We start from the raw sequence: 16,430 nt of genomic DNA on the forward strand, positions 1-16,430 counted from the left end.
ATGGATCCACGGCTGGCTGGCTGGCTGGCTTTCGGCCCTTGCGGGGGACTCACACCATCCCCTCACCTGGTATGGCCCCTCTCACCCCAACACCCATCATCCATCACTCCCTCCCAGGACCTCCCAGTCCCTCCAGACTCACCTCAAGGCCTGCCTCCAGAAAGCCTGCTCTGGTCTCTCGTGACCCTGTCCATGGCCGAAAGCTTCGATCTGTCCTTCGATCTGTCCTCGGAATTCTTGGAATTCTCACGGCGCATTGTGTGTGCCTGGGGGAGGTAAGCACATAGTCTAATGGAGGGCGGATGTCAGAGCAGAGACTCAAGTGACCCAGAACAGTTTCTTTAAAGTTTCATGTTTTTAAAAATGTATGTGCAGCCGAGACCGGTTTGGCTCGGTGGATAGAGCGTCGGCTTGCGGACTGAAGGGTCCCAAGTTCGATTCCGGTCAAGGGCATGTGCCTGGGTTGCGGGCACATCCCCAGTGGGAGATGTGCAGGAGGCGGCTGATCGATGTTCCTCTCTCATCGATGTTTCTGGCTCTCTATCTCTCTCCCTTCCTCTCTGTAAAAAATCAATAAAATATATTTTTAAAAAAATGTATGTGCGTGAGGTTTGAATTCTTCACAATCTATTTATGGAGGCCACCGACCTGCCCCACCCCACCCCCAGAAGATGTGCCGTGTTTACTGTTACCCCCGGCACATACTCCCTACCCCAGTGATGCATCAGTAACACAGAGAGAAGGGACTCAACAAAGATGTTTGAAATAATGGGTAGATAAATGAAAAAATCAAGTCCAATTTTCCTCTGCTCCATTGTTGTTTTTTAATTTTTTTAAAACTTTATTGTTAAAAGTATTACAGACTTCCCCTTTTATCTCCTTTGACCCCTTATAGCCCGCCCCTGCCCCTCAGGCCTCCACCACCCTATTGTCTGTGCCTATGCGTGTATGCATACAAGTTCTCTCTTCCCACCCACCCACCCCCACCTTCCCTCTGAGATCCCACAGTCTGTTCCATGCTCCATTGTTAAGAGCAGTGTAGCCCTAACCGGTGTGGCTCAGTGGATAGAGCGTCGGCCTGAGGACTGAAGGGTCCCAGGTTCGATTCCGGTCAAGGGCATGTACCTTGGTTGCGGGCACATCCCCAGTGGGAGATGTGCAGGAGGCAGCTGATTGATGTTTCTAACTCTCTATCCCTCTCCCTTCCTCTCTGTAAAAAATCAATAAAATATATTTTTTTTTAAAAAAAGAGCAGGGTAGGCACAGGGCAGCTTCCTAACCTCCACCTCTAGAGACCTGATCATCTCAGTCTTCAGCAAAACAAGGGCCTCTGCTTAGCAGGACTCGCCCTCCTCAGAAGTCCCCGGGAACACCTTCCGCCTCCTGAGCAAGTCATCTGGGGTCCCCTACCCTGACCTCAACAGGCTTCTCCCAATCCGCCTTCCAAACGCATCCTGCCCCTGGGTGAATAAGTTTCTTCCATTTCATGACTCATATGAGTAGGGAGGAAGCTCGGCAGTGATTCACCCAGGTATTTGCACTTCAGATATTTCAATATCCATCACCACTATTTTACTAGTAGATTAAAAGCCAGCCAGTGTGGCTCAGTGGTTAAGCACTGACCTCATGGTTTTATTCCCACCGGGTTGTGGGTTCGATCCCCAGCGTGGGGTGTGCAGGAGGCAGCTAATCAATGATTCTCTCATCGTTGATGTTTCTACCTCTCTCTCCCTCTCCCTTTCTCTCTGAAATCAATATATATAGTTTGTAGCTATGTCCGGATGAAAAAAGTATTATGTCTTGTTCTTTTCTATTTTTATGTAACATGCTTGTTGCAATCAAACCCTACAAAAGAACACCTAGCCACATCCATCTCTACCTGCATTTTTTATGGTTCTATTAAATTTATTGGGGTGACATTGGTTAATAGGATCATACAGGTTTCAGGTGTCTCCTATATTTTTTGAGGCAAGTACAAATACTTGCCTCTAAAACTTTATATTAATATACCAGCACACTTCAAGGCCTGGCCAGCTGTGGCCAGACATCACTATAAAGGGCAGTGAAAAGAAATCAATAAACCAGGACCTGCTGGTGGAGGCACAAAGAGAGGGGAGAAAGGAACCCCAGGCCCTCAGCTTTAAAAGCAGAAAAGCCCCAGAAAGTGCTAACTTTATGAATGAAAATGCACGGCTCACCCAGAGAAGAACCAGTTTCCTGAATTCTCCCATGCCCCTCTGCCCAGTTACTGATGTCAGTGACACCCGTTTTGTGCACCACTCCCCACCATCTGCGCAGGTAAATGTTCAATGTTGCTGCTGGTCTGTGCACCTCATTCCGGAGATGTCAGAAGGCACCCGGACAGGCAGCTCCACCGACCTCCTCTGCAGGCTCCCCGAGTCCTTATCCCATTGTAATTTGGTTCCAAACAGTCTGTCTCTCCAATTCTAGGTTTCTGAGTGACTCAAATGTTATCCCTAAAGATCCTCAGCAAAGCACGTGAGCTGAAAATGACCTGAACAAATCCTCTTCCAAGAAGAGAAAAATGATGCCTGTCACCTTTAAAAAGCCAACCAGTCAATAATAGAATCACAGGCTCATAAAGAAGACAATTATTTTTCCCCCCGTGATGCAAACCAGAGCATTGTTTTCAAAAGAGTGGTACAATTTACTCCTCTGACATCTTCACATTAGATGCTGTGGGCTTAGCGGAGTCTCAAGAGCTAGGAGTATTTTGTTCTGTGTCTGGTTATTATTGTACCAGTGAAATGTCAGATTAACTAGCGGATAGTAGAGACCCGTGAAATTCGGACACAGAAGTTCAAGGTTTTTACCAGAGGGGAAGCAGGGAGTAAGGAAGCGGGAGCCATGATTTCCAATATTTTCCCTATGAAGAGGCCCTGTTTAATTTCAACGAGTTTTAGGGCGCTGGTTAAAGATGGCAGAGAAAACACAGCCACCAGCCTCCGCTCCCACAAAAATGGAAAAGAGACCCTACAACTCTGCTTTTCTCGTTCCAAAACCATCATGAGTTTGGGTGGGGAGGGGACACACACACATACCAGCTTTTATTATTTCATCCAAACAGCCTTCAGAGAAGTGGCAACCAGGTCTGAGATAGAGACGAACAAGAGAAATGTCTGAGTTAATTAAAACCAAGAGGAGAAAAAACCAGGCCAGGCAAGGGGATGTGCTTTCACTGTGGTTGGAAGAGGGAGGGAGGGAGGGAGGGAGGGAATGAGCAAAAGAAGGTGAGCTGGCCAGACCTCAGCAGTGTCAGGGAAGCAAATGACAACCGAAAGGGTTCATTAATTCACTCAAGGATTGAGCACCTGCTGTAAGCCAGGCTCTGTGCTGGGGAAAGTAAACGCAGTCCCTTCCTCGTGGAGAATACAGCTCAGTGAGGGAAAGAAAGAAGCAAACAGGTGATAAATGATGGGGCAAAATCAGTGGGGGCGGCCACATGAGCACATAGCACCAGGCCTGGGCACGAGAGCAAACAGAGAAGGCAGGAGTCAGTGCTGGGGTCGCGCTCTCCATGGCGTGAGCCAGTGATGGCGAACCTATGACATGCGTGTCAGAGGTGACACGAGTACTCATTTTTGTGGTTGATTTTTCTTTGTTAAATGGCATTTAAATATATAAAATAAATATATCAAAAATATAAGTCTTTGTTTTACTATGGTTGCAAAGATCAAAAAATTTCTATATGTGACACGGCACCAGAGCTAAGTTAGGGTTTTTCAAAATGCTGACACGCCGAGCTCAAAAGGTTCGCCATCACTGGGCCGTAAGCCCCCTGGACAAGCCCGGGAAACGCTCACAGCCTCAGCTGTAAGAGCGGAGGGAGCCTCAGGACTCAGGCACCGTGCCTGTCTCCCACGTGGCTGCAGCTATGATGCAGGCTGAGAGGAGTTGCTGTGACATGACAGGGACTCAGGTATGCAGCTGGACAATAAAAACTGAAGCTGCAATGATGAGATTTGTTTAAAATTTCTGCAAGAAAAAACCGTTTGCACCGAGTTCCCCCTCAGTGCACACACATACGCTCAGGTCTGCTGTCCCTAAACACACACACACACACACACACACACACACACACACACACGACCCCTGTTGTACATAAGAGGCGCCCCCAAGCATCGTAAAACCATTCTTGGGGAAGGATCACCAGTGTCATAGCCTGCCTGTTGCTCCTGAGAAAATTGCTCCTGACAAATTACATCAACCGGACTTTTCAGCTCCAAATTGTAAGATGTGACTCAGGAGGACCCTGATGCAGTGGGCGATGTGTCCACCACTTGTTTAGTCCACCATCCACCCTCCCTGTCCAGCACCTCAGCTGCTGCGGGCTCTCCTCACCAGAGACCTGTCAGGAACCACTGAGCCATAGCCACCCAGGCGGGTCTTAGGTTTTCTTTCAACTCTAAGTTTTCCTCCTGGCAGTCAGAGGCACCTTGTGCAGGTGCCACCCAGGCCAGGCAGCAGGTGCAGTGCAGGGAGGTGTGCAGGGAGGTGGCTCTACATCTGTGCTTAGAAGGAAGGGCCTGATGCTCACACATCCACGTGCTCACTCCCCGCCCCAATTAACTCTAGACTTCCCAGAGAACCAAGTAGTAACGTCTCCTCTTAATTCTATTCAGCCTCTGGCCACATGGGTCCATTTGGTGACTTCCTACCTTCTTCCAATGGGCCCTTGACATTCGCTTTGGCCTGATCTCACGAGGCTAAAAATGCTGGTTCGTCAGGGACAGGAGTTGAGAATGGGAAGCAGAGAAAGTTTATACTGTGATTTGTCTTGAAGTCTCTTCACGCCCTGGTTACAGCCTTCTGTCCAGAGACGGTCCTGACAGAAATAATAATGGATTCTTTTCCTAAAAATAATCAGTGTCATGGTTCAGGCTACATCATTCTCTGCTGTCGCCTTAGAAAACTAGAGGTATGTTCCAAACTGGTGGTGGCCGTTTCTCCTGCCACTTTGTGCCACCAGTGCCTTGCGCACAGCAGGCACATGTGAACGTTTATTGATGCTACGTTATGGACACTCAGTTCCAGAGTCTGCGTGTAGAGAAGAGAAAGTTTCAAGAAAGCAAAGGTCTAGAAGCACCAGCCTGGACTGCCCCATATAGGGCACACCTCCCCATGTGACTTCTCCAGGGAGCCCACCCAATGAAATCAAACACCAATAACATAAATATGACTCCCATCCTCTAGACCCTTTCAATGTGGGACCCCCTTCCTCTCTAGGATCCCATGGGGAGATCCCGGTGGGAAAAACACACTTTCATCCTATAGATTTTGTTTGAGGTCCCCTCCTTTCTGTGGGAAGACGTCATTCGGCAGCAGAGACTTGGGGGGACCAGATGGCTGGTAAGCAAGAGGCTATTCTCAATCCAGGGCCAAACAGGAGAGCTGACAGCCAGAGCCTAAATTTAGTTTGCAACCTGGTACCCAACAGTATAAAGTTAGAAACTCCCTTGAACCATCTGGCTCTCTTCAATAAACACCTGTCTGTCCAATCCTAGAATGGAAAGAAACCTCAAAGTCTAGCTCCCTTTCCAGACACCACATCTGTGCTATCCATGGTGCCTGGATGCTGCAGCCACAGGAGATGCTTAACATGTACCAGTGGACTGAGCCTGGATTAATGGCCGCCAATCCTAAGGATCTTAAAGGTCTTTGGACTTTTTCTGATTCCACACCTCTTTTGCTCTCCCTTTTCCCTCCACCAATTTCTTTTTTTCATTACCCTACCCGTGGCTAGAATGAACACACACACACACACACACACACACACACACACGCCGAGTATGTAGCCCTATCTAAAATGTCTCAATGTATCACTGTCCTTCTGCCAACCCACTCATAACAGTCTTCCCTTCTCGTTGACATATACCTCTTCACTTTTTAATCATCTCTTTCTCCTTTAACAGCAATGCAATTTATCTGTAACCCCTAAAAATCAACGTTCCACCCCCTCTGTGAAGTCACCATCCCTAAAGATTAAGAAATATGCTGTCACCCAGACCAATCAATGCTATCCCCCCATTTCCAATCACAAGTAAGTTAATTTCGTAATATAATGAAGCATTTTTATCTCTCTTTTAAAAAGACAAAAGAGGTGGAAAACAGAAGGTATTATTAATAGAAACATCCTTTGCTGCAAACCTGTTTGCTAACACCCCAACTGCACAGAATCCAGCTGCCTCTGCCTCTGCCCCTGCCAGGGAAGGGCTCCCTTCTCCTCACCTGCCTGGTGGTGGGAATTGCCAGCAAGATGGCATCGTGACTCATACTGGCAAGAGACGAAGGATGGTTCATTTAACCAAGGTACTTTCGGTGCCACCTTGCAAAGTGTTTCAGTACTCTGGTAATTAATGGGGAAGCTGGCAGGCACTTTTTCATTCAAAGACACTTATTTCTTAAATAAAACGACGTGCAAATGTTAACATTTATTAATTACTTGACTAGCTCACAGCAGGATAATTAACTGACTTCAAAAGCTGAAAAGGAGACTGCCATCTTTCAGGAGCTGCAGCACTGGGTGCAAATGAGAGCGTGAAGCAGGAAAAGTTGTCTTCTTCAAAGCATCCTTTCACAGGATCCTCCCTGCATCTCACCCCCGTGGCTGCTTACAAAGTGGGCTGTACTCAGTCTTCCCGAACCCTTACACACCAGAGGCTCATGATGGGGGCTGGGGGGGAGTGGTGGGAGTAGCTTGCTGGGGGGAGGGAGAGCATTTTACCGCATGTTTAGAATTGCCAGCACGCGGTGATGGTAAAAAGCAGACCAACTTTTAGTTATTGTCTTTCAGTTCTCTACAAAGACACACGCTCTTACTGCCGGCTAGCACTGGCGTGACCAATGAAAGAGGATGGCTGATATCAAGTGGCCAAGTCGTTCCGCCTAATTGGCCGCTGAGTGCCACTTTGTAATGGATGCTGTGAGCCAGAACGGGCCAGGCCTGCGTTTATTACCTGGCTTCCATTTGCTCCCCCAGTCTTACAGAGAGCCCTGGTAACACTTTGGGTCCCAAAGAATCAATTGCAACTCCGACCGTGTACTGAGCTTGCATTGAAATGTTAGAACATGTCCTTCCCCCAGTGAACAGTTAGTGACTCAAGTAAATGGCAATAGGTCGCTTTGGGGAAGGAGTGGGGAAGGACCCGGGGTGCTGTGGGGTCCTTTGGTGGCAGAGACGACGGCAACCTGGCCTCTTCCATCAGTTTTGGGTCTGAACACTGGCTCCTATCTGGGAAGCAGGCAACAGATTCTGACTTTTTAAACCGTCACAGTGGCCCCAGCCTCGGGGTCACCCATCCTGGATTGCTTTGGTTGTGTATATTGAGCAACATCCGTGGCACCCGTCTGTCCCGCCCCTAGGGATCTTGCCCTGTGTTCTGTAAGCCATCTGAAGTGTCTGGGCCCCGTGGCTACCACTCTAACCTTGCCTCTCATTACAACAATAACCAGGCTCCGTCTTGCTTTGACAAATAAGTGCTGTCTCCTGGCCTCTGTGATTTGGGGAGTCTACCATCTCCATTTCTGTAAGAGAACTCGGTTCCGTGGTAGCATCTCTTAACATCAGCTCTGGCCTGTGGAGGAGTCATTGCTGAGTGTCTCGGCGATGCTGGCGCGCCTTCTCTTCCTACCTTAGTGCTCTGGTAACAGTGCTCTCAGATCTGCCCACCAAATGCAGTCCTTGGTGAGTTTCCAGCTTTAGACAGTGTTTCCACTCTAGCGTGCCCACTTCCCTGAGCCTTTTGGTCCCTTCTCTCACTGTCTGCCACAGCATTTCCGACATTCCCACTTCCGTTAACATGACCCATCGCTTTTCCCAAGCTTCCAAGAACCATTCTAGCAGCACATCCGCACCGTCTCCCAGCTCCTGCCAATAAGTACTCGTGTGGCTCCTTTAGGGACCAGACTTTCCTCCCTCAGCTGCCCCTTACTTCCCCAGCCAGGCTATGTTAGGGCCCAATCCGGCTGGCACCATCTTGAAGTAAAAGGGGGTGCTGGCCTTTCACAGAGAGGGGTGGGTTACTTCTGTGGGCCCAGAGGGTCAAAGCGACCTAGAGATTCAATACTTAATCCACCCAGATGTCCCCATTGCATCTCTCAGGATGTCACTCTGCCCCACTCAAGACCCTGACCTTGGAGTAGCAGACCTGACAAAATTGAGAATTCGACCTCCGCAGGGACACTGCTACTCCGATCATTCAGATCTGGGCCTGGTCCTTGGCTTTGTTCTGCCATCTGGCTGTAGTCTTCACCCTTGGCCTTTAATTGGTGATTCATGCATTTAGCCTTTGTCTGTCTCCAGTGCCTTGATTGCTCCTGTCTACAACACCCCCATTCCGTCTTCCTTTTTTAAATTACTCTTCCCCCCCCCCCCTTAATTGGCAGATGCCTGACATATTACCTGGCCAGTGCATTTGTTTCCATTGGTGTGTTCCAGTTCTCCCGGAGGAATGTTGGAGAGCTGCATCATTACAGCACGCCAAGGGCAATCATGGTCCCCTCCATCAGCGATGGGACCTCACGGACAGTCTGGTGGAGGGTGATCAGTGCAGGTGTTCAAAATAGGTTTGGTGAATGGATGGCTCATAGGATATATGGCTATTGGGATGGATGGATGGAAGGATGGATGGACAGATGGAGTTCCACTAAATCCCACTTGGATAGCCTGAGAAATAGCTGGAAACCACCGTCATTTCCTAGCTAAGGATTTTCCTTCCAGAAGAGCACTGCATGATCAACGTGGATAGAAAACGCAATCCTGTGGGGACGTAGTGATAAATGAACAATCATTACCTAACTCTGAGACGACATCGAAACACATCTGAATTCTGACAAACTTCAGTTGGACTCAATGGTCAGTGGGAGGAACCAGAGGAGACCCTCCTTCCGATCTGAGGCCACCCGCCCCTCCAGCCCTGGAATCCAGTGATTCTGGGGATCTAGGTCACTTTCAGCACTGCCTCTCTGAGGATATTTCTGGAGCAATTACCAGGCAAAGCCCAAGGAAGAGAAGGGAAAGGGAGCGTGTCTTAACACCGGACACCTCTGGCATTGTTTTCAGGTCAATGCAGGATTACAGGGCCCTGTGTGTTCTTCCCCAGTCATTTGTCAAGTTGCCAGAGGAGCCGGAATGTCTGCAATTGTTAGGAAATCTTGCATTTGTGGAGATCGATACCCTTTTGTTCATTCAGCCTGCAGCATGGAGACAGCCTGGCAGGTATGAACGCAGGTAGGCCCCGTGGGTCCTCATCCTTCCTCCGGCTATCCATTACCACTTCAGCAGCCCGAAGAAGTGGGAGAATGTCTATTTCTGGCTTACGATGGTCATAGGCGTTGTTGCTAAAAATACGAGCTCCATCCAGAGTCCTGCTGTGTCCTGGGTCAAATTTGCCCCATCACCACTGGGAAGAGCCTGGAAAGTAGGAGGAAGGGAGAAGCCATCTTTTTTGTGATTCTAGGGGCGGCAGCAGCAACAAGGGCAGGGATAGCAATGACAAAAGCAATAATCTTGGTGGCAGCAGCAATGGCAGGAGCGAGGGAGGGCTCCCGGGCCCCTGCCCTGGCAGCCAGGTCCAGCAGCAGCCTCAGCAGACGTGGGCTCTGAGGACTCCGTGTTCCCTGGGCGCCCAGCTCGAGTGGCAGAGTGGCTCTAAAAGGACCAGGCTTTGAGTACCTCGGCCCCCTGTGTGCGCTTCCACTGTTCCAAGACCTTTGTTACCAATTTCCTGTGTCCAGTTCCCTCTGTTTAAAAACACTAGAGTTGTTTTTGCTTCCCAACTACACTAATGCTCCGCTCCTAAAATAGCCCCAAGAAACTGATTCAGAGACAGAGCTCTGGATTGGCTGTCTGAGCTGACTTCACGGCGGCGGGGGGCGGGGGGGGGGCGCGGGGCGCAGTGGGCAAGGGGCGGCCGGTGGTCCAGGGCATGCGGGGCACGTGGTCACTTCAGATATCACTGCTGGCTGCTTGGGATAAAGTGCACATAGAAGGCAAGGCTCAAGGAGACCAAGGGGAGGATGGAAAAGACTGTGCTGACGGGGATGATGAATATAAAGGCTCTGTTTGTGCAGCTGCTTCTGAACACACTGGTGCGTTCACAGAAGAAATAAAGACAAACCCAGGGCTTTAATGTCCCAGCAGATGTTGAGGTTCGAGAGCCACAAAGCTTCTACCACAGCAAACGGGAATCTCTTGTCCCTCACAGCCACAGAGCCACTCGAGCTAAAAAGGCAGATGTCACATCTGACCCTGCTGGTAGCAAAAATGATAATGACCAGACTCAGCGGGTTTCTCATGTGACCGATGCATCTACGATCAATCAGCCAATCAAGTGACTGTTCTAGGTCTTGGGTATCGAGGTGAACAAGCCTAAGAGCACTGCTGCCCTCAGCGAAGTCCCTGGGAAGAGCCACAGGAAAGGCATTCCAAGCGGTGGGAGCAGCCATGGACCAGGGATGGGCTTGGCTAGGACGGGTGAGGCCACGTCTATGAGGGCCCTGAGCCACTTGGTGCAAAAGTTTCAACGTGTGGAGAAAACAGGAAGCCATTGAAGTCTTCTTGGCTGGAGAAAGGTCTGATGAGTCCAAACAGGGGTAGCAAGTTGGATCGCAGGGGATGGTGATGGAGGGTGAAGGGTAGATACAATTTTTTTTTTAAAGGATAGAGCAGTTTACGGAGAGTGAAAAGGAAACAAATCATAAAAAAAACTTATCAAATTCAAAGTTGCCAATGAGAAAAAACAGTAAATCTCCAAGCTACGAACCAGCGATCTATGAGAATCCCATAAAAGGGAAAAGCCAGTTGCACCCTGCGCTTGTGGCTTCCCTGCTTGCTTCTGTGGCAGGGCCTGCCTTTCAGGAGGCGGCAGCATGGCCCGTGACCAGCAGGGAAACCTACATCCAATGAATAGCTGCTGCTTCTTTAAAGGGACTCGGGCATTTTTGCTGGCTCAGCTCAATTTTCTCCGCGCAGGAAACTTGTTTTTCATAGGCACACACACCCCTCTCCCTCTTTCCTCTCACGGAACTTCTGCTCAATTACCCCAGGAAAATGTCCCTCTCTTTTAGCTCCCTTTTCTTCCATTTGTGAGCCAAAGAAAAACAACCCTAATGATGAAAGATAGGTTTAAAGTGGTGCCAGGGATCCATCCATATGAAGGAAAAAAAAAAGGGTCCTACATTTGGAGGTGAGAGTCAGTGTCGTAAAGAACCAATAGCATCGAATGTAAAGGCCTGGGGAAAGGCCCAAATTTCCCTTCATCCTCTTCACTACAGTACCAATCCATATTTTCATCTCCCTTTCATTAACTCTATTTTCTACAGGCATTATCATTTAGCAAAAATGAAAACCTTTCTTGATCAAAGTTCTGGGATGAGAGATTCAATTACTTACATAAATGCTAATATTGCAGTGGAAATGCTTTCTTACTAATTTTTTCTCGCAAAGATACAATATGGCGTCGATATTACGAGTTTAAGTGGCCTTAGTGGGCAGCCTGGGTACCTAATTGCATTTATAATGGCATTTTTATGAGAAAACGCATTATATCTATAAACAAACAGATTTTCAAGCTGATTTCTGGAGATCTCGTGTTTGAAAGTTGAACACTGCTTAATTTAATAAAACATTCTAATGAGAAATACGAAGTTATGTAATATTTTAAATATAGTGCAAAATTCAACATGCATGTTTAATGCATGTGACTTCCATTTCTCACTATTTAATTGGTTTTTGGGAAGCAGCCAGTCCTTTATTTGTTGTCTTCAACTGTCATTATGAATTCTGCTAGCTCACCGAGTGATAAAAAGATGAGCTGGAGTTATGAGTTATGTATGGTGCATGAGCTTTCTAAATATATTTATTAATGCTCCTTAAATTATCCTCGGAGCTGGGTGCCTCTCTCAATTTAGAGCATCTTCTCTCTTGGCTGAGCAGCACGCTCTCACTTTTATTGTTCATATAGCCAGATGCAGCTGCATTTATTTACATTTTTTAAATGAATGAAATGCTTAACTTGTTGACATACTGGAGAGTCTAAAAATTCCCATTTCAAGTCATCCTCACAACCACATCCGTATGGGTGGCAGTTGAATTAGCCCCACTTTGTAGCGGAGTTGGTTTTCAAGAGAAATGGAGTGAAAATGAAGGGTTTTAGAGAGCCTTGCTGTTGGGTGACACGGAAGAAACTATTTTGGTTACATTTCAAGTCCCCATCTGAAATACCAACTCAAGGCCATGAGACAAAACCTCAGGAGCAAAACAGAATGAGGGTGCAGCTGTACTTCCTGTTAGACGTCAGGAACTTCTCCAGTAACCAGATTATCTTCCTTTGAACTTCTGACTTTGGTGAAGAAAAGATCAGAAATTCTGAAGTGATGATACATACTTCAAGGCCAGCCTCTCAGTGCACCCCACTGTATGATCTGAATGGTATTCATTCATTCACTAACATACATCGGGAACCCACTGTGTGTGGGGCCCTGTGTGATGGAGACACAGGGATACAGACGTGAATTAAACTCAGAGGACACAGAGTTGAATAAAATTCAGTGGCTGCCCTGGAGAAGCTCGTGGTCTGGAGGGCAAGCAATTAGCTAGAGTATAAAGCAAAGTGGGAAGATGGACGATAGCAGAGGAGAAAGCAGAAGAGTGTGGAAAGGTAAAGTGGGGGGGGGGGTGTCATTCCAACTAGGAGGCTCAGGGAAAGCTACACCCACAGGTGGATTTGAAGGGAAGGGAGGAAGATTCCACAGACAGTACAAGTGAAAACACAGAGGTCTGAAGGCAAGTTCAGGGAAGGCTGAGGAGTGCAGTGTGACAAGGATGGGTGCAAAGACAGGCACGATGGGTGATAAGGCCAGAAAGGTAGGCTGGGGCTAAATCTAGACGGTCTTAAAGCCACAACCAGGAATTGAACCGAACACTTCGGGGCAAGAAGGAGCCGCTGAAGATTTTAAGGGGGTAAAACTATCTCACCTGTTATAGGGAGATTACTCATGTAAGAATACAGAAAATGGGCTAGAAATATGTTAGGTCAAATCTACTGAAGCAGTACAGAGGAGCATTAGTAAGTACCTACTTAGAGTAGAACCAATGGATTGGGAAGGAAGTTCAAAGGAAGATTGGGGGGGTGGGGGGCTTGGCAATTGATTGTTTGGGTGCCAAGAGAATCTGGAATCTGGGGAGAATGGAAAACAAGCAACGGAAGATGACAGTGGTTTCCAGCCCAGTGACAACGAGGGTCGAAGTCCCAATAGCCATGACAGGTCAATATGGCAAGAGAAGACTACGGTGGAAAGCGAGGGGTCGGATTAAATGCGATCCGTTGTGGTGACTGCTGAGAGATGCATGTGACGATGTCCAGGAGGCCCCTGGAAGTCTGTGGTCGCCACAAGAAATTCAGCAGTGGGTATAGGCAGGACCCCCAGGAGGGGAACCTGAGCCAGAAGAGAAAAGAGAGGGAGGAAAAGCTCCATGTGGAGCGTGAGCAGAGAAGGAACCAGAAAGCCTCAGAGGTGAGAAGAGCCAGATGAGCGTCTGGGAGCTGAAGGAAGGAAGCCTGGGGAGACTGGGATTGGGAAACTCCCCCAATTGGAAGCCATTGAGATGCTGCTTGCTGTTGCTATGGCCACAGCAGACAAACGAGTCAGGGTCTCTCCCTAGGAATGGGAGGCGGTCCCCTGGCTCTCCTCCATATACCCATTCCTAAGAGACTCAGACGCATCTCCTCTTGGTGGGCAGTTACAATACCGAAAACTACCGCCTCCAGGAGACCCCCGTGGGGTGAACTAAGCAGAGAACAAATCCGGGAGTTTGGTAAAGCTGAAGTGGCAAACTTTTTCCTCTCAGTTCATGTGTCTGATTTCTCTTCTTAGGCCCTACTTTTGTAACCTGGGTCCTCTGCCTTTCGTTGAAGAAATAAAGTCCCTTTCGCTTGTTATGGGTGGAACTGGCAATGCGTCGCCACACAATCCATCGGGCTGGCTGACACTGTGCAGGCATCTCCCTGTGGCCCACGCGACGTGGCTGCTATTGGAACTGTCGCCACACGCTTTATACGTGTTCTGCACCCTGCTGTCCAGCTAAAGAGCATTTGCCCAAATTTGATTCATTTGCTTCTCACCAAACCCTGGAAGAAGCTACTATTTTGCTCCCCCTGATTCTCACACTCAGATCAGTTCCTTGCACTGATCTCTCTCTTGGGGTTTGATGCAGCTCACCTTCCCAAGTCTTGCTCCAGCTCACGCTCTCCATTGACCGGAAGCGGGCTCACCTCCGCATTTCCTTCGCGCATGGGACTTGCCTCATCCCTAAGCCGGTATTTTCCTTTTGGCAACTCTGGCCTCTGATTTAACAAGACCCCTACTGTCTGTCCCACTCCTCTCCCTCCATCTCTGCCCCATCATCCTCGAGAATTAAAGTAATCTCTATAGGACTTGGCATGAAGACACAGCCGTTTCCCACAATAAATAAATAAAAAGGTGCCACCAACATGCACATAGGCTTGAAAGGGGAACTTTCATGCGAGGCACAGCCTTGGATAGGCAAACCGAAGTTGCAGACAGGTAGTGGGCTGCTGATAGCTGGCTTCCTGCCCCACCCGGCATTATCAGCATACATTCCCTACACCCTCCCCTTTCTGGGAACCTTACTCTCCACCCTTCCTTGTTCCCCAAGAAAAACAACCTTCATAGTGTCCACATTCTCTCTTGCCCTCCAACTCCTGGTTGGGTGGAGCTAACAGAAATCAAAGGGTAGGAGAACATGCCCCGGGCTTCCTCCCGGCTATGCTGAAGGGGGCAGTCATGTGCCTCTACAGATCCTGGTAGGTAGCCATCTCCGACAGCCACTGTCCTCCCTGGCTCTGGGAACTGTCCTTACCCTGCCTCCTTCGGGCCTAAGAGAGGTCATGGCACCTTCTGTTATAGCCCCACTTGGCAATAGCCATCTCTCACCATCCCCACGAGTTCCCTTACTCCCGTCCACTCAACTCTCCTCAGTACCTTGGTGGTGGCCGGCCAGACCAGGCCCCTGGACGGAGCATGCAGTGCTCAGCAGCTCCCCATGCACCCCGTGATGCCACCAACAACTGCGAGTACCTTATGAATAATTAGTTCGCTAAGTTAACTCGGGAGTACGAGGACATAAGGACACGCAAGACAAGTGAACCTGATGAAAGGAATAGTGTGTCTGTCTCCTGGGGCTGCCATAACAAAAGTACTACTAACTGGGGGCTTAAACCAACAGAAATTTATCCCCTCACAGGTCTGCCAGAAGTCTGAAATCAGGTGTCAGCAGGGCCATGCTCCCTCTACAAGCCGTAGGGGAGACTTCTTCCTTGACTCTTCAGGCTTTGGGCACTTTCTGGCAATCCTTGGCTTCTTTGGCTTGAGCTATAACACTTCCATCTCTGTCTCTGCCCTCACGTGGCCTCCTCCCTGTGTGTCTCTGCCCTCACGTGGCCTTCGCACCATCTCTGCTGTCACATGAGCTCCTCCCCAGGTGTCTCTGCCCTCACGTGGCCTCCTCCCTGTGTGTCTCTACCCCACGTGGCCTCCTCCCCATGTGTCTCTGCCCTCACGTGGCCTTCTCACCATCTCTGCTGTCACGTGGCCTCCTCCCCGTGTATCTCTACCCCACGTGGCCCCCTCCCCGTGTGTCTCTGCCCCACGTGGCCTTCTCCCCATGTCTCTGCCTTCACATGGTGTCTCTTGGTGTCTATGTTCAAACTGCCCTCTTCCTATAAGGACACTAGTCATACTGGATAATTATGGCCCAGCCTAATGGTTTCATCTTGACTTCATTTACAAAGATCCTATTTCCAAAAAAAAAGGTCCCATTCCGAGGTGCTGGCGTTTAGGATTGCAACGTATCTTTTGGAGGAGCACAATTCCACTCCTAACAGATGGGTTTGGAAGCACAGGCTGCTAGGTATTCATGAATGCCTGTTTCCAAAGAGGCTGAATCCGCAAAGCCCGCTGCCTGCCGCTGACTACCATCTGCCGGCACAGCACCTGTGCCCACCACTGAGGGACCGATATGGGGGACTCGGGAAGAAACCAGCCTATTACAGATTCGGTGCTACTGATGAGCCAAATATCAGCCCCTCTAATGAAGCTGCGAAAAGGCAAGAGATGTAACGGAATGGGTCCTCCTTCTGAAAGACTTGGGAAGCAGGTGGAGGGTGCTGTCTGTGGTGCTGATATGTAATCATGGAGGCTCCACTTAGACTCTGTTGGTGTAGAAAATGACCGCACCATCACCGAAGTCTCCCCGCTGGCTTTTCCCATGTTTGCTTTCTCAGCTGAGTCCATTACTGCTACTTTCGAATACTTTAACCCGAGAAAAGTAACCTCCATTTTGAGACTACAGACTTGCTATTTAGGTTTCCAAGTGGCAAATGCTATTT

The 16,430-nt window shown here is 48.9% G+C and overlaps 1 protein-coding gene across 11 annotated transcripts in view; it reads right to left on the minus strand.

The window, feature by feature from the left end:
* CNIH3 (cornichon family AMPA receptor auxiliary protein 3) overlaps positions 1-16,430 on the minus strand; it is a 121,332-nt gene that overhangs the window by 55,304 nt on the left and 49,598 nt on the right. For 6 of the 11 annotated variants that reach the window (XM_036354819.1, XM_036354813.1, XM_036354812.1 and 3 more), the window contains 2 exons: positions 8,423-9,433; positions 143-266 (listed from right to left, as the gene is read on the minus strand). In XM_036354819.1, coding sequence (XP_036210712.1) covers positions 143-266; positions 8,423-8,445 — 147 coding nt within the window. In that variant the 5' untranslated portion in view covers positions 8,446-9,433. The remainder of the gene's footprint in view (positions 1-142; positions 267-8,422; positions 9,434-16,430) is intronic. The other 5 variants (XR_004975023.1, XM_036354816.1, XM_036354815.1 and 2 more) reach the window with 1 other exon arrangement.

This window comes from Myotis myotis, unplaced genomic scaffold (genome assembly GCF_014108235.1).
Source record: "Myotis myotis isolate mMyoMyo1 unplaced genomic scaffold, mMyoMyo1.p scaffold_m19_p_21, whole genome shotgun sequence".
Classification (NCBI taxonomy): Eukaryota; Metazoa; Chordata; class Mammalia; order Chiroptera; family Vespertilionidae; genus Myotis; species Myotis myotis.